This window comes from Sminthopsis crassicaudata, chromosome 2, assembly GCF_048593235.1.
Source record: "Sminthopsis crassicaudata isolate SCR6 chromosome 2, ASM4859323v1, whole genome shotgun sequence".
Taxonomy (NCBI): Eukaryota; Metazoa; Chordata; class Mammalia; order Dasyuromorphia; family Dasyuridae; genus Sminthopsis; species Sminthopsis crassicaudata.
This window is the reverse complement of record NC_133618.1, coordinates 49,643,121-49,665,145: the sequence shown is the minus strand read 5'-3', so window position 1 is coordinate 49,665,145 and position 22,025 is coordinate 49,643,121. Positions and strand designations below refer to the sequence as shown.

The 22,025-nt window shown below is 43.3% G+C and overlaps 3 protein-coding genes across 4 annotated transcripts in view; 1 reads left to right on the top strand and 2 right to left on the bottom strand.

Moving 5' to 3' along the window:
• Window positions 1-1,007, bottom strand: part of GALNS (galactosamine (N-acetyl)-6-sulfatase) — a 66,976-nt gene extending 65,969 nt beyond the window's left edge. The window contains exon 1 of the mRNA XM_074286198.1: window positions 707-1,007. Coding sequence (XP_074142299.1) covers window positions 707-817 — 111 coding nt within the window. The 5' untranslated portion in view covers window positions 818-1,007. The remainder of the gene's footprint in view (window positions 1-706) is intronic.
• Window positions 983-7,735, top strand: TRAPPC2L (trafficking protein particle complex subunit 2L). 2 transcript variants are annotated; one of them, XM_074286200.1, is made up of 5 exons: window positions 983-1,117; window positions 2,598-2,770; window positions 4,879-4,966; window positions 5,123-5,202; window positions 7,453-7,735. In XM_074286200.1, exons 1-5 carry the CDS (start codon window positions 1,085-1,087, stop codon window positions 7,496-7,498), a joined length of 420 nt encoding a protein of 139 aa, XP_074142301.1. In that variant the 5' UTR covers window positions 983-1,084; the 3' UTR covers window positions 7,499-7,735. The 2 variants fall into 2 exon arrangements, with proteins under 2 accessions (XP_074142301.1, XP_074142300.1); XM_074286199.1 differs by having other exon boundaries at window positions 2,598-2,818; window positions 4,837-4,966.
• A 6,309-nt stretch (window positions 7,736-14,044) lies between these two features.
• Window positions 14,045-20,513, bottom strand: PABPN1L (PABPN1 like, cytoplasmic). The gene is made up of 7 exons (XM_074286197.1): window positions 19,998-20,513; window positions 19,019-19,250; window positions 18,725-18,792; window positions 18,064-18,170; window positions 17,742-17,829; window positions 15,237-15,385; window positions 14,045-14,569 (listed from the first exon to the last, which is right to left on the bottom strand). The coding sequence occupies exons 1-7, from the start codon at window positions 20,220-20,222 to the stop codon at window positions 14,530-14,532; spliced, it is 909 nt and encodes a 302-aa protein (XP_074142298.1). The 5' UTR covers window positions 20,223-20,513; the 3' UTR covers window positions 14,045-14,529.
• Window positions 20,514-22,025: the final 1,512 nt, after the last annotated feature.

Below are 22,025 nucleotides of genomic sequence, written 5' to 3'. Positions count from 1 at the left end.
TTTTTCTGGCCTCTAAATCCTACAATTTCAACTAGTCTGCAAGCATTTATTAAGTGCTTCCGGTGTGCCAGCCCTTGTGCTAAGCATTAGGGATACAAAGAAAAGGCACAATTCGGACGCTAACTTCAAGGAGCTCGGTCAGACTGAGGGGACAACGCGCAAACAACCATGCACACAAGATATGGATAAGAAAAATCGGCGAGATCTGCCCTCCATGCCCCTCCCCCTCTCTCCTTCATCCCTTTCTAACCCTACCTCCATTGGATTTAGCCTAGAAAGGACAACGGGGAGGGTACTGCTGGACTTCAGAGGCCATCTAGTCCATTTTACAGATTGGGAAACTGAGGCCTGTGGAAGTTCAGCAAAGTTCAAAAGATTTAAATGGAGCACAGTCTGCATCCGAACCCAGGGCCCGCCTAAGGTGCTCGGCTGAACATTATTTTGGGGGAGGAGGTGCACGGAACAGACCTCTCAAGGGAGGCCGGGATTCAAGTGCCGAGCTCCAGAGCGCTCTGCGGGATGCGTCGATGGAGGGTGTTTCCTCACCCAGGAGTTCCGGAGATACCAGTAGGGGTCGGGGGCTACTGTGGCACGAATTGGGTTTGGGGGGCGCTCAGGCATCGCTACTTCCTGTCAGCCTCCTCCCCGCCTGGGCCCCGGTCATTTTCTCTGGACCTTGGAACCCTGACCCTAGCCCCGGACTCACGTCGTCCATAAGGAGGAGCACGATGTTGGGGGGTCGGGGGTCGGCCTCCGCCCCCAGTGGAGCCCAGCCGAGAAACAGGCTCAGGCCGAGTACCATGGCAACCGTCGCCATGACAACCGCCGACGCTGGGACAGCGACGGGAGCTGCGCGCCGTCGCGGACCGGGGACCGAAGAGTCCCGGGGCGGTTCGGGCAGAGGCGGGAGGAGGGAAAACGGAGCGACAGCGAGGCTGCGGCCGGCGCTTGCGCAGGTTACAGCACTCTGGAGCTTCCAAAGCCTGTCAGGGCGGAGACGGGGCAAGGCTCTAGCCGGACACGTGACAGGGCTGGGGAAGTGGGAGGACCGTCACGTGACGGGGTTCTCCCTCCCCCTACCAAGATGGCGGTGTGTATTGCAGTGATCGCTAAAGAGGTCAGTGTTCCCGGGTGTCGGGGCCCAGGCCTCCGGGAGGCCTTCCTACTCCTGCCTCCGTCGCTCCTCAGCAGCCGGACCCACCCTCCGTGAGTGGGCCCCGAGCTCTGCCCCGCCCCCTCCCTGTAGCTCTTCAGTGGCCCTGAAGCGCTTCCGGGTCCCGCCCCAGAACCCTGCGGGAACTGCCCGGGGCTAATCGGAGGTGGGGGGGCCCCGGGTCCCGAGGTCAGGGTCAGTCTGCCGCGGAAGCTGGGCATGGACCCCCGGGGGAGGACGTTCTCTCCATCGAGACAGAGCGCTCTCTCTCGCAGAACTGAGCCCTGAAAGTTAAAGTCGGGACACTCCTAACGGGCGGCCCGGATGGAGGCGTCCTACCCCCGGGACTGTGAGCGTCCCTTTTGACAGATGGGGAAACTGACGCAGGAAGCGGGCAAGGGGCCGGCCCAGAGCCTCACTGCTAGCCAGTGCCAGGGGGAGGATTAGAATCCGGGTCTTCCTCACTGCACAGGGAGGCTGGAATGCCTCCGCTGTGTGCTACTCTGTGACTCCTGTGTTAGTCACGAAGTAGACGTTTAATAGCTGTGTGACCCTGGACGAGTCGTGTAACCCTGGGCCTCACCTTCTTCAATGGCAAAATGGGAGTAATAACTGCCCCGCACTTCCCAGGGTTACTGTGAAGATCAAGTGAAAGAATATTTGTAAAAGCGCTTAGCCCAGGGCCTCGCACAAAGTCAGTCTATAGAACCGGGAGCTCTCCTTACTGACAGATGCCTGTGCCCTTCTAGGCAGGACACAAAGAAGTGGCAGCTCTGATTTTGAGGACCGGGACATCGGGGCGTATGCAGTGTTCTCTCTCAAATGTAATGCTCTCTGTTGAGGCTTTCCTGGGGCCTCTGGAGGCAGCCTTCCCTTCAGTGCAGTGATCGCCCCAAACGCAGGCAGGGATTAGGGTCCAAATCCTTTATCGCCTCCTTCCAAGTCTGGTCTCCTTTCCTGGGCCCCGTTAGCTTAGAGGCCTCTCCCTCTCCTTGGTGCCGAGAGCTTGAGCTCCTGCCGACAGTGCTTTGCCTTCTCTGCCGGCTTCTTGAGGCCCTCCTGAATGTGTCTGGGTTTCCGTGGGGGAGGCAGGAGGACCACCAGCACTGTCTCTGTCCTGGCTGAGTTTGTCCGAGCTTGTATGCTCTCTCCTCATAGGCGTGAATCTTGTGGAACTATATCTACTGAACTAGAGAGCTGTTAAGCACCCCACTAAACAACCCTTGTCTATCAGTTCCACTGACTTAGCACCTTGTAAGAATCCTTTGTTTCAAGTTCTGGCCCACAGGAGTGAATGGTCCCTTGTAACAGTAGTTAAAAATGGTGATGAAGTGGGTTTGTAAAATTGTGAGATTGGGAGTTAAACTGGAGTGGGCAAAAAAATAAAAACAACAACAACAAAAACTTGAATGCATTGTGGCTAAAGCCTTATTCTTTATTGCAGAATTACCCACTCTACATCCGAAGCATCCCTGCCGAGCAGGAGCTGAAGTTCCATTACACAGTGCACACGTCTCTCGATGTGGTAGATGAGAAGGTCTCTGCAATGGGGAAGGCCCTCGTGGATCAGAGGGAGCTCTACCTGGGACTCCTGTACCCCACAGAAGACTACAAAGTGTATCTTTTGATGCCCAACGGGGTGTCTTATAAATGCAAGAAGCTGCTGTGTGTGCCCACAGATGGAGCTTCATTTCTGAGCATTCGTTCTGCGGCTGTAGGAGACTGTTTAGGACTGGCTGCTCTTGGCCATGTATTTCATGCCGTTACAATTTGAGGATTAGCTGTTAGCCAGTTAATTAGGGCCATACTAATAGTCTGCTCATTCAGGCTTCTTTTTCCTTAAGTGGGTAATTCAAAATTTTTTTGCCTGGGTGATATCCTCAATACCTTACTTTCCTCCTCCTCTCTCCAGAATCTATTCTGTTGGGAAATCAATTTTATCCCCTAACATTTTTCTCCTGTTTCCTCTTTTCTCTTTTATCTACTCAACCCCTACCCTTGATCATTCCTGAGCTTTTACCCAGATTTCTTTCTTTCTGTAACCTCTCTTCCATACACCAAAATGATTTTCCTGATGTGTACTTCTCTCTGACGATGTCAGCTCCCTGCTCAGTAGACTCAGGTGATTCCCTGTTACCTGTAGGATCAGATATCTATTCCTCCCTTTGGCATTTATATTCACAACTTATTCCCCTTCCTGACTTTGCAGCCATATTATATGTTACTCCATGGTCCAGCCAAGGGGCTACAGGGAATTGGCCTGTTTGTTCCTCCTGACATATGACATTCTACAACCCCTCTTCATTACTTTGCACTGGTATCCCCCCCATTTCTGGAATGTTCTTCTTCCTCACTTTCACCTCTTAGATTTCTTCACTTCCTTCAAGAGTTAGCCCCAGTATCATCTTCTGCATGAAACCTCCAAATTACCCATTTTCCTCTCCCCAACAATAGCCTTGTATTTGTTTATGTCTGTATATGTTCCTGCAGCTTCTCCTCTTAGTTATAAACAAGGGCAAGGACTTTCAGTTTTGATTGTTTCACCTCTAGTGCCCGAAACTCTTTAGGCATTTAATATTTGTCAATTGATTCAAGAAAAAAGGTTTGCTTTCCCCAGATAGCTGCAAGTGTACTAGCATTAAACTAATTTATAGAGGACCTGGAACTCATTTTATCAGTAAAAAAAATCAAGTGCTGGGAGGGGAAGGGAGGTGATTTTCACACATTTGAATAGGCAGAAAGTTGTGGTGGCTGAAACGCAAAGGAAATGTCATTTAGAAGGCCCTCTGTGCTCTTCCCAGAATGCCCCGCTTTCTCTGTTGAGACTTTTCTGATAAGGACACCATTTTTGGTAAGAGGACACCATTTCATCTCTTCATGCATCATTCTAAATAACTAGTTCCTGTCTTTGTCATCTGGAGAAAGTTGCTTCACTTTTCTTCGTTAGATTTCCTTGCACATAAAAATGAGATGAGCTCTGAGGTTCCTTTTGGTGCTAAATCCTGTGACAGGGAGCCCTTGTCTTCCAGAATACAGTACAGCATAAAGCACAGTGTCTGGCCCATAGGAAGCATGTAATGAATCCTTGCCAACTGACTTGACTAGAGGCAGAGATGGAACCAGAAGGATTATCCAATCCTGGAACCACAAGCTTTGCAGATAAGATGCTTGGGTCTGGACGCTTCCTGAAATGGAAGCACATTCCAATTTTAGAGAGAGCCAGTGGATTTCTGCTAGGTCAACCCACAAAATTTTAAAGCAAGATAAGATTTTTTTTTTTCTAATTGTACATTCAGTGACAATTTTTTTGTTTTTTAAATTCAGCAAACGTTAGTTAAGCATCCCTGGTGGCCATGGTACTAATTGTACCAGGCCCTCAGGAAAATATAGAGATAAAAGAGACCTAATTTTCCTAGAAATCTCAGATTCTGAATGGGAGGGGGGAGATGTCAGTCCCATGTGAATATTGTGTCTGCATACATAGGGAGCTTGTGTATTAGTAATGCACATGGACTGGACAGGTCACTGTGGCAGTAAGGCCTGTTGTGGTATTTTTTATTGCAAGGTTGTCACTTTGTTTTTCCAAAGTGGTTTTGTCATGGAGCTGTGAAAGTGTGAACAGATGGACACACGCTTGCATATTCTTCATGTTGATACTTTGTTTGTTTCATTTGCAATCACAGCATTCCCTGTGTTAAAAGCATGTTCCCTAACCAGCTGCACAGATATGGCTATGTGACGAATTCCAAGGTGAAATTTGTTATGGTGGTGGATTCTTCCAACACAGCACTTCGAGACAACGAGATCCGCAGTGTGAGTGCAGAAAATTTGAAAGCAATTTGCTGGATCAGTCATTTTTTTTTTCCCTTTTTTTTGCCCCCCATTCTCATAAAATGCTGAGAAGCCAGAAATCCAGCCGGGTGGTCACTTTGTACATGTTAATTAAAAATGCTGTTGTCTCTTTTTCAGATGTTTCGAAAGCTACATAATTCCTACACAGATGTCATGTGCAACCCCTTTTATAACCCTGGAGACCGTATTCATTCTAGGTGAGTGGGTTGCTTCCTGTCAGCTTTTTGTGGGCCATTGTTGGACTACTGAGATTTAGGAATTAGGAAAGTCATTTAGGAATGAGCCACCAATTTGGAAGCTTCCTTTCCATGGGGGATAAGGGGACCATGAGCTTCCATGGAAGGCCAGAAATTGACCCTGTTATGTCAAGTAAAAAAAAAAAGAAAACACTTTTACCACCATTCTTGGTCACTTCAGTAACCAAGAGTTGTGTAAAACTTCCTTTTCACTTTTTATTAACTATATAAAGGGGACTGAAGCTCCAGGTTTCTTCTGAATTGCCTTAAAACTAAAATCAGTGCAGATTTTATAGCTCAAGGTAGCTTGGGATTCATATGTCCCTCTAAAATGACCTGGAAGTTGGTGTCATTACCTACAAAACTGTTCCAGAGTCCATTTAATCCAGCACATTTGCTAGAAATCACCTGACCATGGCTGGAGAGAACCCCCAGGCAAAGCAATTGATTTTCAAATACCAGAATTTTCCTTACCTCTTGCCTAAGTTTACTCCTTTGGGTTTCAAAGCATTAAACGATACAGTGTGATAGTTGAAAAGCCCTTTGCACAGTGTCTGAACACAGAGGCTTAAGGAAGGACACATGATGGCATCCCTCCTTTCTTTCCCCCTTTCCCTTTTTTCCTTTAGAGCCAAGCAAGACAAGTTTAGTCTTTCTTAACCATGATGGCTTTCCCTGAAATCTTGACATTTCTTTAAGCAAAACATCTTCAGAGGCTTTAGCCAATCTCCAGGCCCTTCATTTTCTTGGTTTCCCTACTTTTCAGCTTATCAATGTCTTTTCTAAAACAGGACCACAAGATTGACCTGGATGATAGTCTGGATGTGGTCAGTTTAGGACAGTGCTGTAGAACACATCTCCCTCATCCTCTTGGTGAGGCTGGGAGTGCACCAGCTTTGGTGGCTGTCTCCACTCCAGCTCATCCTGAATTTGTAATCCACTCAGATTTCTTAGCTTCCTAGTGACATTTTCCTAACTTTTGTGTAAATCTGATTTATTGCAAATGTGTATCACATAGGCCAGTTCAGTTCATTTATACCCATGACTCAAACTCAGCATCAGCACAGTCTCTTTCTTTCTCTGTCGCAACTATTTGGATATCAGCTTCCATTTAGCCATGTTTGTTCTACCTTTGCCATTTAGAAGCTTCTACTTGATAGAGAAAACTAGCAAAGTAAGACATCCTAAAGTAACGAGTTTGGAGTTGGAAGGGGCCTGAGCTCATCGAGCCTGTCTTCTCTCCTTGGCTATTCTATCTGCTCCATTGATCCATCCTGCCCTATCTTTGATGCTTCTCTTTTGTAAAATGTGGCTAAAACCATTCTCTTTGTTATTATTAGCATTGTTCCTTCTGTCCATCGCGTGCCTGCCAGCCTCCTTCCATCTTCTGCACGTTATTCCCTTCAGTATAAGGTGGATTTGTTTCCCTATAGATCTCTTTAAACAGTTCTCCTTTTTTCCATCATTTTTTAAATGCTTCAGAATGAGATTATTGAGGGTTTTCAATCCTTCCTGGACTGACTTTATTTGCCTACAGAATTGTGGACTCTAGAATCTGCCGATCTTTTTGGAGATTCTTTGAGACAGGTCATGTATCAGGCTGGGTCACAGAGGATGGAGTGGGGGCCTATTCCCAGGACTTCACTTCCTCGCATTCTCCTTTGTGGATTAGTCATTTCCAGCACAACTAATAAGTGTATCTTATTAGGCTCCTACTTTTAAAATTATTGTTAAGGCAAGTGAAGAAACTTACCTCTAAGGTGATCCAGACATGCCATTGAGGCCCAATGTGACTTCTGACCCCAGTACCAAATAGCCCAGTTTGTGCTTCCTATTTTCCTAGTTTCTCCCTCCTCACTCTGAGAAAACTTATATTTGTAGACCAGCCTTTTCCCTTGGGTCTCTAGGTTTCAGGTTGACTCAGGTAGCTAGCCTTTGTTTGGACTGTTTGCTTCAGGGCTTTCCAGGGCTGGGACTTGAGCCCCACTTTCCTCACCTTTGAAGCAGGGTCATTTTAGTGAGGATTGGATAAGGTAATGTACATGAAAGCTTTCACAAATTCTAACGTCACATAGCTTGTTAGATATTGTTAGGGAAAAAAATCAGGGACATTCTGCCAACTAGAAACACTTATACAAATTCCCCTTGTCATCATTGTGGCACTTGTCCAAAGCTTTTCTTTCTCTTAATTGATCTGTTTCCTTATTGCAGGGCCTTTGATAACATGGTGACTTCCATGATGGTGCAAGTTTGTTGAGAGAGACTATAATTTTCAGTTATTTCTGAAAAATGCCATTTTGTACAGAACTGTATCATGCAGATATGTGTGTGTGTGTGTGTGTATATATATATATATATATATATATATATATATATATAAATAACCTCCTCCTGTGTATAATATGAAAGTTGCTGTATTTGGATGTCCAAAAACTCTTATGTAAAGTGAATGATTACAGAAAGCTTATTTCAATAAAAAGTTGAATCAGTTGAAGCTTAATGTGTTTCTTCCCATACATGCCAAGGTCCAAGCTTTCCAAAGATGAATTCTGTATTTATGCTGTGCTGCCCATTATAATGTTAATGTTGTATGTTCAAATGCTTTCAGAGTGGTAGGAAGGGAGGAAGAACTGACATTGACATTCTCTGATCATTGAGGATGTTGTCCAAAGGCAGTCATTCTGAATCCGAATGTTAAAATGTGCGCAAAGTAGCAGGGCCCCAAACTCCCAGCCCTATGTGCTTTTCCCTTAGTCTAGAGGGTATTACTACTGAAGCGAGGATGAGAGATTAGAATTGTTTGACTCCTCATTCAGTGACAGTTATAAAGAGGCAAGTTCAAGTTTGATTTAAGAAAAAAGTTTAACAATCTGAGCTCTCCCCAATTAGGATGGGCCACCATAGGAAGAAGTGGTTGCCTACTCCCTTGTGGGCTTCAAACAGCCAGAGAGTGACCATTGGGCACAGTAGAGAGAAGGTCTTTTTCAGGTTTGGATTAGGTCACTGTGTTTGCTCCCACTTTAGGAATTCTGTGAGTTGGGTACTCCTCCTTAGGTTCTGTGGATTTAAGAAATCCCTTTGCCACTACTGTTCATGTACTAGGTGCCCTAAGAGATTTCTCTGGTTTTCAACATGATAACATTTTCCTTATTTCCTTATTCCAACCAAACAGGGTTTTGCTCCTACAGTCTGGTTTTTCCATCTAGAGCAGATATTCTTAAACTAGGATACCCAAGCCTTTGAACTAGGGATAGATTTTAGGGTGTCTGGGAAAAAAATAGGGGAAAATGGCTTCTTTATATCTTCACTAACATCTAACTTAAATTTAATATTCCCTTCAATTGGGAATGAAAAAAGAAGCTAAAAAAAAAGTCTGTAGACTTTCCTAGTCTGTCCCACAAAAGAAGGTCAAGAACCTCTGGTCTAGATCAGGACTTGTTCCACTCACAAGCCCTTTTCACCTCAGGTATAGGTATAGTATATAAAACAGCTATGTCAATCAAACACTGATAAAGCATAATTTTGCAGCCCCCACAATCAGTTAGGAGACCCCATGTGGGATCGCAACCAGAATTTAAGAATCTGGGGTCTAGTCTAATTCCTTCAGTTCATTTTGTTGGAGTGAGGAATCCCTTTGGGGGGCCTTTGTTTTAGTCATAATCTCTCTGCCTTTAGCCAAAGACCTCTCTTTTCATTTCTGTTGCTACAGGAATCCCTGTAGCTTCAGAGCTTTTGTTGGTTTCTGCAACTCTGCAGTTCCAGGCTGAGCCTCCCCGTCCCTGCTGGAAGAGCCTCTGCCTGGACTCCCCCGAGGTCCCGTGGCCCCTGGGGATGCTGGAGAGGAGGCTGTCTGCATGTTCAGTCCCACAGCCGCTACTTCAGCTGATTTCTTGCCTTGCTTTAGTAGCAGGAGTTTCAGGAGAAGGGAAGGAGCAGCTGCCCTCTCACCAGCCACTGCTATCCAGTCTGACTGACCCCCAGCCATTAGATCTAATGTGTGGAGTCACTGGCCAGAGGAAACGAGTCCTTCAGACCCCAGTGCAGGCGGATTCCCGGATTCTCATAAACTTGGCAGCCGGGATGGGGCTTGGACGGACTGACCCATGGCCATGGCTCCCTGGAAGTGGTTAAAATACTGGAAGCGGCATGGAGCCCCCGTCTCTGGCCGAACGGAAGGCCCTGACAACCAGGCAGCTCCAGAGCCAGGTTTCGGGCCTGACCCCAGAGTGGTCCGTGGCAGGGGAGAAGAGCATCCTGGCTCTCAGTGATTACACACTGCCCCCTTCACTGTTCTAGAGTCTTGGAGTGTTCAGGAGGTTCCCTTCCGGTTTCCCAGGCATTACTGTGTCAATCATCCGCATCCCTGCCTCCTCCTGTGCGATGAGCTGGAGGAGGAAGTGCAAAGCGCTCTGGTATCTCTGCCAAGGAGACGCACACAGGAAGGGGCTCACTAAGAGCTGACGTGAGTCCAGAATGCCGCTTTGCGGGCAGGAGCCAAGTTCGAATTCTTCCTCTGCCGCCTCCTGTCTGTATAACATCTGCCAGCCAAGGGGGTTGGACTAGGAAAGAAGCATTTATTAAGCACCTGCTGTGTGCCAGACACACTTTAACACATATTTTAGATCTCATTAGCTCCCGATAACAACCCTAGGAGGTAGGTCACAGTTGGGGAAACTGAGGCAGACATGCGGAGTTGCCCAGAACCTCCCAGCTGGTGTCTGAGCGTGTTCGCACCCGGCTTCCTGGCTTTACGGCACCCCTCGCTGCCAAGATGGGCTTATCCACTTCCAATCCCAATCAACGAGCCTGGGATAAGGGTTGTAATAATAGAGTTTTCTCGTTTTTTTTTTGCCAGACTTTAGAGTTTTATGAAAGAATTCTCAGTCCACTTCCTGTCAATCACATATTAAGTGCCTCATATGTGCTGGGCCCTGCTGGTGCCAGGGAGCTAGAGCCAAATAATCCTCACCCTTAAACTTGACCCAGCCAGAGGGAACTTGTAAAACAAAGTGGATACGGTGTTCCTTCTGGGGGCAGAGGGGGTGCTGTTAGAAGGAGCAGGCAGAAATCAAACATTAATTACATAAATAATAAATTAAATTAATTAAAGACACTAAAGGAGGGAGGAATCATCTAACAAACGTTAACTACCTACTGTGTGTTTTAGGAAAATGGGAATGCCTCATTTTTTTTTTTTTTATTACAGCTTTTTATTTTCTAAACATGCACGGATAATTTTTCAACATTGACCCTTGCATAGTCTTGTTTCAGATTTTCCCTCCTCCCTCCCCCTCCCCAGGTGGCAAGAAAGCCAATATATGTTATACATGTTAAAATATATGTTAAATCCATATGGGTAAACATTTATACAATTCTTTTGCTGCACAAGAAAAATCAGATCAAAAAGGAAAGAAAATGAGTAAGAAAACAAAATGCAAGTAAATAACATCAAATAGAGTGAAAATGCTATCTTGTGGTCCACACTCAGTTCCCATAATCCTCTCTCTGTGGGTATAACTGGCTATCACAAGATCATTGGAACTGTCTCAATCATCTCATTGTTGGAAAGAGTCGCGTCCATCAGAACTGATCATTATATAGTCTTGTTGTTGCCCTGTACAATGATCTGGTTCTGCTCACTTCACTCAGGATCAGTTTGTGTAGGTCTCTCCAGTAAGTCTTTCTGAAATCATCCTGCTGGTCATTTCTCACAGAACAATAATATTCTGTAACATTCATATACCATAATTTACCCAACCATTCTCCAATTGATGGGCATCCATTCATTTTCCAGTTTCTGGCTACCACAAAGAGGGCTGCCACAAACATTCCTGCACACAGAGATCTCTTTCCCTTCTTTAAAATCTCTTTGGATATAAGCCCAATAGAAACACTGCAGGGTCAAAGGGTATGCACAGTTGGATAACTCTTTGGGCATAGTTCCAAATTGTTCTCCAGGATGGTTGGATCAGTTTGAAATTCCACCAATAATGCATCAGTGTCCCTGTTTTCCCACATTCGTCATTATCTTTTCCTGTCATCTCAGCCAATCTGAGAGGTGTGTAGTGGTATCTCAGAGTTGGGGAATGCCTCATTTCAAAGGATTCACTTAAACTGAGCCTTGAAAGAAATATGGATTATGGAAGATTTGTTTAGGCAACTAGGGCCTCTCATAGTGCAGAAAACCTCAGATCTGGAATGAGAAAGACCAGAGTTCAAATCTGCCTTCAGATACCAGCTGTGTGACTCTGAGAATGCCTCAGTCTCCTCAGCTGAAAAATGGAAATAATAATACCATCTATCTTTCAGGAATGTTGAAAGCATCAAATGCACTGTAAAATGCAGCACCTAAACGAATTAGAAATTAAGATGCCTGTCAATTGGGGAATAGCTGAACAAGTAGCCTGTGACTGTGATAGAATACTACTGGGGGATATTAGGAGGGGAATGCTTTTGAAAAAACCTGGGAAGATTCACATGAATTGATACAGAGTAAATCCAACAGAACCAGGATAATATGGTACACAGTTACAGCAGCATTGTAACAATGAGCAACCACATAGCAACAATGTAATGATCAACTGTGAAAGAGTTTGCTGCTCTAATCAACACGATGACCCAAGACAATTTTAAAGGCCTTGTGATGACTGCAGATTGGAGCATGTTTCTTGCTTTTAATTTATTTTTGTGTGTGATATGGCTAATATGGAAATGGATGAGGTTTTTTTTTTTTTTTTTCTATCTATATTATGGATATATTGATTGCTTCTCAATGGGTGGAAGTCATTTTTGGAAGTCATTTCCCCCCACTTAATAGTATTTTATTTTTTCCAATTACATGTAAAGATAGTTTTCAACATTCATTTTTATAAGATTTAGAGTTCCAGCTTTTTTCTCCCTCTCCTCCCCCTATCCCCAAGACAGTAAGCAATATAGGTTATATATGTACAGTCAGATTAAACATGTTTCCACATCAATCATGTGAAAGAAAAACAAGAACAAAAAAGAAAAACAACCAAAAAAGTGAAAATAGTGTACTTCAATCTGCATTCAGACTCCATAGCTCTTTCTCTGGATGGAGATGGCATTTTCCACTGTGAGTCTTTTGGAATTATTTTAGATCAGTGTTGCTGAGAAGAGCTAAGTCTGTCAAAGGTGATCATCACATAATGTTGCCATTATTGTAAACAACGTGGAACTGAAAATTTTAAAGAATGAATGTCTAAAAATGTATGTGTGATGGGAAATATTTAGCAAAATAATATTTTCTATCCACGAAACCAATCTCTTCCCAGCCCATCATTTATGAGGGAGGACGACTTCTTACCTGAAAAAGTCCTTTGCTTTGATCACATCCCCAAAATTACTATTAAAATTAAAAATTACTATTGCTGTGTCAAGCAAATGGAGGTAACCCAAAAGTTACCTCCCCTATACTTTGTGATTAACAAGAAAGAAGCACTAATGGCATTGTAGGAAATAGGGTATTGAAACCAAAGCAGGAACTACCCATACCTAATTCCCACTAAGGAAGAAAACAAGTATTTATTAACTATCTACTATGTGCCAGCTATAGAGGCTTTCAACTATCTCATATGAATGCAATGAAAGCAATTCAGTCCAGAACCAGAAAGACCTTATTATCCTTCTCAAATAAAATGGTTTCTAACTCAGGATAAATGAAGCAGAAGGGATGTTGGAGGCTTGCTCAAATGAGGATATTTGTAAAGATATGAACAGCAAAGGACTATATTTGTTCTTGAAAGGCTCTGTCATTTTATTGGTTATACCTTCTACCAATCCAAATTGCCATCCTTCCATGCTTCAGAAGTATCCATGGCTGAAAAATTCACTACCAAGTAGACAACTTTTCTGGGGATGGATGAGCACTGTTCAATCTGGGCAGCATGTACCTGCCAGAGGGTCACACTATCACATGGTTCATCTGCTGTGCCCCTGAAGTTGATTAGAACCTGCCAGAGATAATTTTCTGAGGCAGACAGAGCCTTTGAGGACTAGTGTCTGAAAGAAAACATTAGCAAGAAAGTGATGTAAGAGCAGTTCTTAATAAAAGCTGTTATTAAGTTAGTAGAAACTGGTGCTTCTGGGAAGGTCCACCTGCAGACAGCAGCCTATCTATAAGTGGGCAGATCTACCAATAAGCATTTATTCAAGTGCTTGTTTGCTTTATTTCTGGCCTCGCACTAGACGCAGGAGATAGAACATTCTAAGCATAGGGAAACAAAGCCTGATTTGGCATGCAATAAAAAGTTTAATAAACTAAATAGTAAACAAATCAATTACCAAAAGTTAAACTAAAATATGTGTGTGTGTATTTATATATATATATATATATACATATATATATATATAAATGAATAAAATTTGAATTTGAGTGAAATTTTTGAATAAATATATACATATATGTACATATATGTATATGTATATATTTATTCAAAAATTTCACTCAAATTCAAATTTTATTCATTAAGGCCAGAATCAGCCTTCACTGAACTTAGGCAGGTCCCATCTGCCAGCTTGTAGACAAAAAAATGAAAAACCATGTGTCCAAAAAATGTCAACCTTATTCCCATCCCCAGATGTATAATTGGTAAACAAAAATACCTGACATCTGCCTAAGAAGAACTTAAGAGTTTTGATGTTCCTTTAAAGAGTAGGCATTTTCCATTATAATGAAAGGTGCTCTTATCTCTTACTTTTAAGCGTATGCATTTATAGTGAGAAGAGAAACTGCTGCTAGTCAATAAGTGAATAAGAAGAAAACATACTTGCTTTAAAAAAATATTCCATATTTAATTATTTATATTAAGAAAACACACTGTACATTTGTTCCTGTTTAAAACTGGTGACTTGAACTTCAAGCAGTGTTAGATTAAAGCTTTATTCTATCCCTCTCATACTCCTCTCATTCCGCCAGCCTTAGTCTAAGGAATCAAAAGGCTAGAGGTCCAAGATCAGAGTAGCTCTAAGAACACTGGCCCTCAGGAAGTCCATGTGTCTCTATGATAACATGGACTTAACTGCCTTTAGACAGGGATGGAAGCAGAAAAGGAAAGAGCCCCTAACCTGAGATCTCTTCAAGGTCTATAGTTTAGTCCCGGGGTTTGCCTAAAGCTGGCCATCTGTTTTGGTTGACTTGTACTCTGTACCAGATTTATTCCACCCACCCACCCAATCCTAGCTGAGCACTCTAGTTATGAAGCTGAAGATAGTCCCAGATTTCAGTTGTCCTTTTTTCTTCATAGCCCACATCTCCAATCCAAACTTCTAATATGGATCAAACCATTGGGAGAATCTTCCATGCCCCCTGTGAAAGAAAAATGGATCAGGAGTTATGTATTGTCAGTGTGCAGAAAGCCTTTAAAAGCGAGTCCAAAGAATGGATTGGGCTTATCTTACTCTACCAGCATCTACCTCTATGGGGGTGCTCTGCATAGCTTTGTAGGAGTTAAATATCTGCCTCCCTGATGGAAACTCCTGGGGGGAGGGGGGGTTGGGACCTCTTTATCTCCTGCCACATCTCCAAAGGCTGATCAAGCCTGCAGTGAATGAACCTAGCCATCCAGCCTTTTGTCACATTACATGACAAAGTCAATGACAGTGACTTCAAAGGAAAGACCATTCTTGACTCAAAGTCTAGATGTTCCTCTTCCCTAGAATAAGTAACTAAAATCTTTTGATTTTCTCCCCCAACTCAGTACCTTCCATCCCATCCCAGATTTGACTCTACTATAAGGGTGATTAAAATTATCCAGCCTTTTTCAAAGAGGGGTTTCTTGCTTTTCCCCACATACCCTACCACACCAGCCTTCTTTTGCTCCCCCCCCCCCAAATTTCATCAAGAATGTTTTGGCCTGGAAACAGGCCCTCTAGGTGGTACAGGGTAAGGGTAAAAAAATAGGAGCTATTGGGAAGCTTGGATTTTGATCTGGGCCTCCCTTTGTCTTATCTGAGACTCCTATGGTGCCCCTTACCTGTGACCTCTCCACCTTAGGGGCCTTGGTCGGTCCCCAACATAAAGACTGTACCGGTGAGGAGGGCCTCCTCTGCCAGGAAGTCGAGACCTCAGACCCCCTCGATCTGTAGTGCTGATTCCTGGAAGGTTGGTCCTTTTGGGAAGAACCTGGAATAGAAAGCAGATTTGCCCCACAACCCAAGAGGTCATTGTTAAGAAGTTGAAATTGGAAAGAAAAAAAGTCTGAGATGTCTCCAAAACTCCAAGATAATATACTTGCTGGTTGAGGATATCAGCCCTAGAGACATTAGGTCCTACTGGAAATTCCTCAAAGCTTTGCTTGTAAGATCTGGCTTCATTCAAATTTGGGCTAACTGATCTATTGGTTTGTAGGACTATCTCATCTTCTAAAACTTTCCTCTTCTATAGGAAGGTCTATAACTAACATGTATTTGGGTTAGGGCAATTTCCAGAAGATCCAGAAAAATGAACACATTTTCATTAGGACGGTCCATGCCATTAACTTTTCAATTGTTTCCACTCATGTCTAACTCTTCATGATTTCACACATGATAGTGTCGTGATTTGCCAGTTCATTTTATAGATGAGGAAACAAAAGAATATAGGGTAAAGGAGACTGGCTCAGGATCACACCTCTAGTAAGTATCTGAGGCTGGGTTTGAATTCAGGAAGAAAAGTCTCCTTACTCTAGCCAGGGCCAGCACTCTAACCACTGTGCCATTTAGCTGCCGTTATTCCATGAATACATATATTAAATACCTGATATATATATATATATATATGTGTGTGTGTGTGTATATATATCAGATATTTAATATTAATCAGGTAATTTATATATATATATATATATATATATATATATATATATATATATATATATATATATATATATATATATATGTAAAAGATACCAGGGATCCAGATAGTAATAACTACAAAAAAATTCTTGCCTTCAAGGAGCTTACATTTTTTTTTTAATTAAATTTTTTTTTTTTTAAGGAGCTAACATTCTACTAGGGGTGAGGGAGAAATAGAAACCTTTACATAAACAAGTATAAAAGAAGGTCATTTAACATATTCTATATTTTAGTCAAACAGTACAGCTATCTATTTCCTAACTTAACATTTCATCTCATTTTTCTAGGCATTCATACAAGCTGCTACCCATAAATTGTCTACCCTCACTGAATTAGCTAATGGCTTCTTCCCTTAAATGACCTAGCCTGTCTATAACTAACATGTATTTGGGTTAGGACAATTTCCAGGAGATTCAGAAAAATGAAACACATTTTTACCAGGAGGGTCTGTCTGTTCCATTAATTTTTCAGTTGTTTCCACTCATGTCTAACTCTCATGATTTTACCAGGGTTTTCTTGGATGTTGGGCAGTTGGGCTCTGGCTTTACAAGAAAGAATTCTAAAGAAGTATATGTTTTATTCTAAAGGTTATAGGGAATCTCTAAAGATGTCTGGGCAAAGCTGTGCCTTAGGCAATTTGGGGCAGTTGAATAGAAGGAGGGAGAAAAGAGACTGGAAGTGGAGAAAATAACTAGAAAGGTCTCCTGATAGTCCTAGGAACAGATAATAAGGGCTCCAATTATGAGGGTGGCCGTGTGAATGGAATAAAGGGAATAGATCTAAGAGATGGTCAACAATTAGATTAAAATCAAAGACAATTCAAGAAGTAACAAACTTGGGTGGCGTAGAGAATAGTAATGGTTTTAGTGGAAATAGAGAAGTTTAAAGAGGGATTGGATTTGGTTAAGAAGATAGAATTCGGACTTAGAATCGGGAAGTCTCATCTTCTGGAATTTAAATCTGACCTACTAGCTATGTGATCCTGGGAGAACACTTCACCCTGTTTGCCTCAGTTTGCTCACTTGTAAAATGAACTAAAGAAATAGCAAACCACTCTAATATCTTGGCCAAGAAAACCCCAAACGGAGTCACAAAGAGTTGGACATTATTAAAATGACTAAACAACATAGAATTTCTTTTTACAATGACTAACTCCCTTTTCTCTAAAGAAATATTCCAGCTCTTCAGAACTTCTCATTTCTATTAAGGGTTATTATCATTCTCCCAGCACCCTGGAAGGGAAACCAGTTCTCTCTAGAAAAAGGGCATGAGAGAAGAAATGTTCTACCAATACTATTTCCCTTAGGATCTCATTTATGAACTCTTCCCTTTACAAATCTAGCCTTTTTCCTCCTAGCCCTTCCTTCCGTATCTATTTATTTAGCGCTATACCAATCATACTCCCAAAAAACTATTTTAGTGACCTAGAAAAAATAATAACAAAGTTCATATGGAAAAAAAAAAGGTCAAGAATTTCAAGGGAATTAATGAAAAAAAAAAATCAAATGAAGGTGGCCTACCTGTACCAGATCTAAAATTATATCACATCTGTATCTATGTAACAATGAGAGGCTTATTACATATCTGCTGATTTACATGACATTTTATAGCCGTCCATCCTCTAACTACTTGTCTTTGATACTCACCTTGATTATCCGACCTCTAAAGGTAGTTTCATCCAGATCCATGGCGGTCTTCACTGAATCCTTATAGGCAAATTCAATGTAGGCATAGCTAAGGAGTGGGATAGTTCCGGGTCAGAGATAGGACCAAAGCTCCCAAGAAGAGGCAGAAAATGGAGATGACCCGACTTTTGCTTGTGCCCAATATCATCAGAAAACTGATTCAGAGGGGACGATTAATATCTAAGCATTTAACCAATTTGAGGATCTTGGCAAGGTTAGGATCAACCTCAACCCAATCCAACACACCCTTTCCTCCTTTTTATCCATGAGTCTCAGAACTGACCCTTTGGGATGTCCAGAGTACTTGTCACAGAGGATGGTGACCCTGTTGATTTCACCACAGCAGTTGAAATGGGATTCCAGCTCCTCGGCTGTGCCGCTGTAATCCACCTGGAAGTATTGGCCCATCAGAACTCAGCACTCCTGTGTGTGTGTGTGTGTGTGTGTGTATGCGTGTGTGCGTGTGTGCATGTGTGCGTGTGTGCGTGTACACGCCAAATGGGAGGCTTTCATTGCAAAAGGAAAAAAAAAAGTTTATCTTCCTCCCCCAAAGTGTTTTCTTAAACCTTTCCTCCCCCTCTCCCCAAAGGAAGTTCTAGAGAGCAGAACCAGAGTTCAAACTGACCTCATGGTGGTCAGCTTGGATCCACTGGCCACAAAGATCGTGGGGGCTCCAACCCTCAGTCACCATGATGGAGCTTTCATTTCTTCTGCTGCTGGATCTCCCTCATGGGAAGACCATTTGACCATCAAAGGCCCCATCAGCAGAGAAGTAGAAGTAGGACATCCAGGAGACTTTTATCTAATTAGCCCACTCTGGGCCAAAATGGTCAAGGCAGTGTGGCCATCTATAAGCCGTGCTTGTCTTATCTACTCTCCCACCTCATGGAAGAGTTGACGTGACCAATAGTCCCTTCCCCTCAGGGCCTTTTCTGACCACTTACATTGCCTACGTAGACAGATCTGTGATCAGCCTCTAACTTCTCAATGGGTGTCCCTGGGAAGGGTATACCTAGAATGAGAAAATGTTTGCAGGAGAAGCTCAAGGTGGGGTGGGAGGATCACTGTTCAGAGCCAAGAATCCACGTGCCAAGCTACTTCCTTGGCTAATGTGATTTCTGGATCTTTGCACACAAAGGGAGGCCCTTCCCATTTCAGGCTCACTTCCCCTCCTTCCTTTCCCCCTCCCCAGTGCCTGTGTGACCAGTGTGGAGAAAGTCCAAAAGCCAGCTTCTTACCGTGTTCTGTGCTCAGTGGATGAGCAGCCTCCTTGTCTCTCAGGGCTGGCGATAGCAGGGGGCTGGCTGCTTTCGTGGTCAGCTCCCTCTCCTTCGGCTGCCACTGTTCTGCCCCTTGTGTGCCCTTGAGCTCCTGTCTCTCATGGGCCTCCTCCATTTTCTGTAGCTTGGTTCTGATGTCCTCCAGCTCCCACCCATCTCCTTGAGGCCAATGGATGGAAACACCTGCCTCCTGTTAAAGTCAGGTTCCCTCAGAGACCAGTTCCAGGGGAGTGAGAATGGGGAAGGAAACCCAGGAAACAATACCAGTAGACTGCTCTCTCACCTCCTCACCTGTGGGAATTCCTCCATCACTTGCTCCCTTTTAAACTTCTAAACCCCCCCCCTGGGTTCTTTCAGAGGATTGCTATAGAACCTTTCCTTACCTTCCTTTCCTCCCCTCTCCCCTCCCTTCCCCTAAAGATAAATTAGTGCTTATGCTTAATTTGCCTATGAGAATTCAGCAGAAACTGCCATGGCCCTGGAAGAGACCACCTTCAGAGACTGCATGATCAAAAGGAGTTTGTTAAAGGATGGAGAAGTCCCAGAATCCTAGGAATATGAGCCCACTCAGAGGCTTTTAGGAAGCTAGTTTTCTCCCTGACTTAATTTTTCAGACAAGGGAAGATCAGAAGAGGCCTTTCCTTGTCCAAGCTCTCAGGGAGTCAATGAACCAAACCCCAAAGCTTTTTCTGCCCTGGCTTCCTTTAAAACTGATATCATATCCCATCTTTTCTGGGTCTCTTCAACTACCCTCCTTCAAAGATGACTTTCTACTTCCTCTGAAGAAACCTTTCGTGTACCTAAAGATTTACACGTTCCCCCACCCCCAAAAGGAATGGAAGCTCTTTAAAGACAGGGTATGAATGTCTGCCTTGCCCATAGAAAGTAAGCTCTTGCTGATTGGAAGATATGGCCTTGAATCCAGAGTTTTACTTACTAAGTCAGCCCCCAACGTCTCCTCCAGTTTTCCTCTGTCTAGGAGAGAGAGAAGAGCTCTCTCTTCTTCCTCCTCTTCCTCCTCTACTGGAAAAGCCATCAGCACCTTCTCTTTAGGCTGTCCCTCACCCCCCCAGCCTAGCCCTTCGGGGTCTGAGAGAGCATTCTGGAGCCAGTCCTTGGAAGGAGGAGGGAAAAGAGAGTTGCTGCTAAGGGGAAACCACATGGGTGAAACTCCTTGATTTTAGCACTCACAGTGCTGGGGCTATTGACTCAATTCCTCCAGGCCTGAAGTCAGCTGAGCCCAGGACCCAGGGATTTTAATCCCTCCCCTCCTCTTCCAGCTGTTTCCATTTAAGCTCTTTAAAGGGCCCTGGGCCAGAAATCTAGACTGACCACAATTCATCATCCAGAGGGATCCCCATCTCAGTAGTTAAAGCCCAAAGGCCTGGTGCTTTTCCTCCAGGATAGCTCAGTATTCTTTCCTCAATCCTTTCTGAAGACAAGGTAAGATCTAATGAATGCTAAAAATTATTATTTTACCCTCCCTTTGAGGTCCACCTCTTCCATGACAGATATTGATAGCAGCCATCCCTCATCCTTCCCATCTCTGAATACTAACCATACTTAGAATCTATAGCACATAATTTAACACTTGATTGCTTTCTGGTTTGAGTTAAGAGACCTTATCTCTTGTGCCGGATTTTTACTAGGCTATTAGTTCCTTGGGGAAAGGGTTCATCCAATTTATCTTTTTTTTTTTCTTTTAATTAATTTTTTTTTCAATTACCAAGCACTTTTTTCATCTCTTATCTTGCCCCATTCTCACCCCCAAGAAAAACAAAATCCTTGTGACAAATAATCACAGTCAAGGAAAACAAAATCTTATCTTGACCAAAATATCTGATTGTGCAACTTGAATCTGCCATTTCCCTGTGAGGAGCCAGTAGTATGCTTCATTGTTGCTCTTCTGGAAATCATGGATAGTCATTAGGTTGGATGATCAGAGTCCTTAAGTTCTTCATAATTGTTCATTTTTACAATATTGCCATTATAGTATAGTATAGTACAACATAAATTATTCTTCTAGTTTACTCACTTCGTTCTTCATGAATCCATACAAATCTTCCCAAGTTTTACTAAGCTTGTTCCTTTCATCATTTCTTATAACCATCAATAATATTCTATTATATTTACATCCTCTAACTTTTTCAGCCATTTCCCAATTGATGCCTGTTCCTCAGGGCAAGAAGACCTATGCCAGGGCATTGTGAAGGGACAGATGCCAACTGGAAGCTTTGTTGCCTCAATGCCCAGTTCTGGGAAACAGAAGGGGAGCAACCCCTGAAGTTGGCACTCTCAAGTAGGGAAGTCCTGGAAGGTACACCTATGTATCTGGGAAGGAGGAAGTTCAGAAGCAGCTAGCAGCAGTGTGGCTCAGACCCCAGGACAGAGTATGGTATCAGTTCCAGCATCTAACTCAGTCTGTGGAGAAATTATGAAGACAGGAAACCTAAACCAAAGGGGAGCCTACAATTCTGCCATTCTGAAACAGCAGAACTTCCCAGCTGGCTGATAGGAAATGAGTCCAGCAGCCCAAACCTACACCTAGGTCAGGAACTTTGCAGAACTCAAACCAGGGGAGCAGCAATCAGATTTTGCCCTGGGTCAGACCACTTAGATAGTACTGAAAGCATTCAAGTCTCCAGCCTGTCTCTAAGATTCTGGAATTACATAAACCCTTGGAAAGCAGCAACAGGATCAGCCCAGACCATCCCTCCAGAAATATGGCAGATCCCGGCCCTAATATCAAGTCTGAAGACCGAAAGTAGGCTAGAAGAATGAACAAATAAAAATCCCACTGAATAAAGATGTTCAAGATAAACCCAAAAGAAGGGAATGATCCAAAAAAAAATCTACAAACAATACCTCAGAGAAAAACATAGCATGAGCTATAAACTCAACTAGGATTCCTGGAAAAGATGAAGCAAGAATTAAAAAGAGATAAAAAAAATTTTTATAAGTGGGA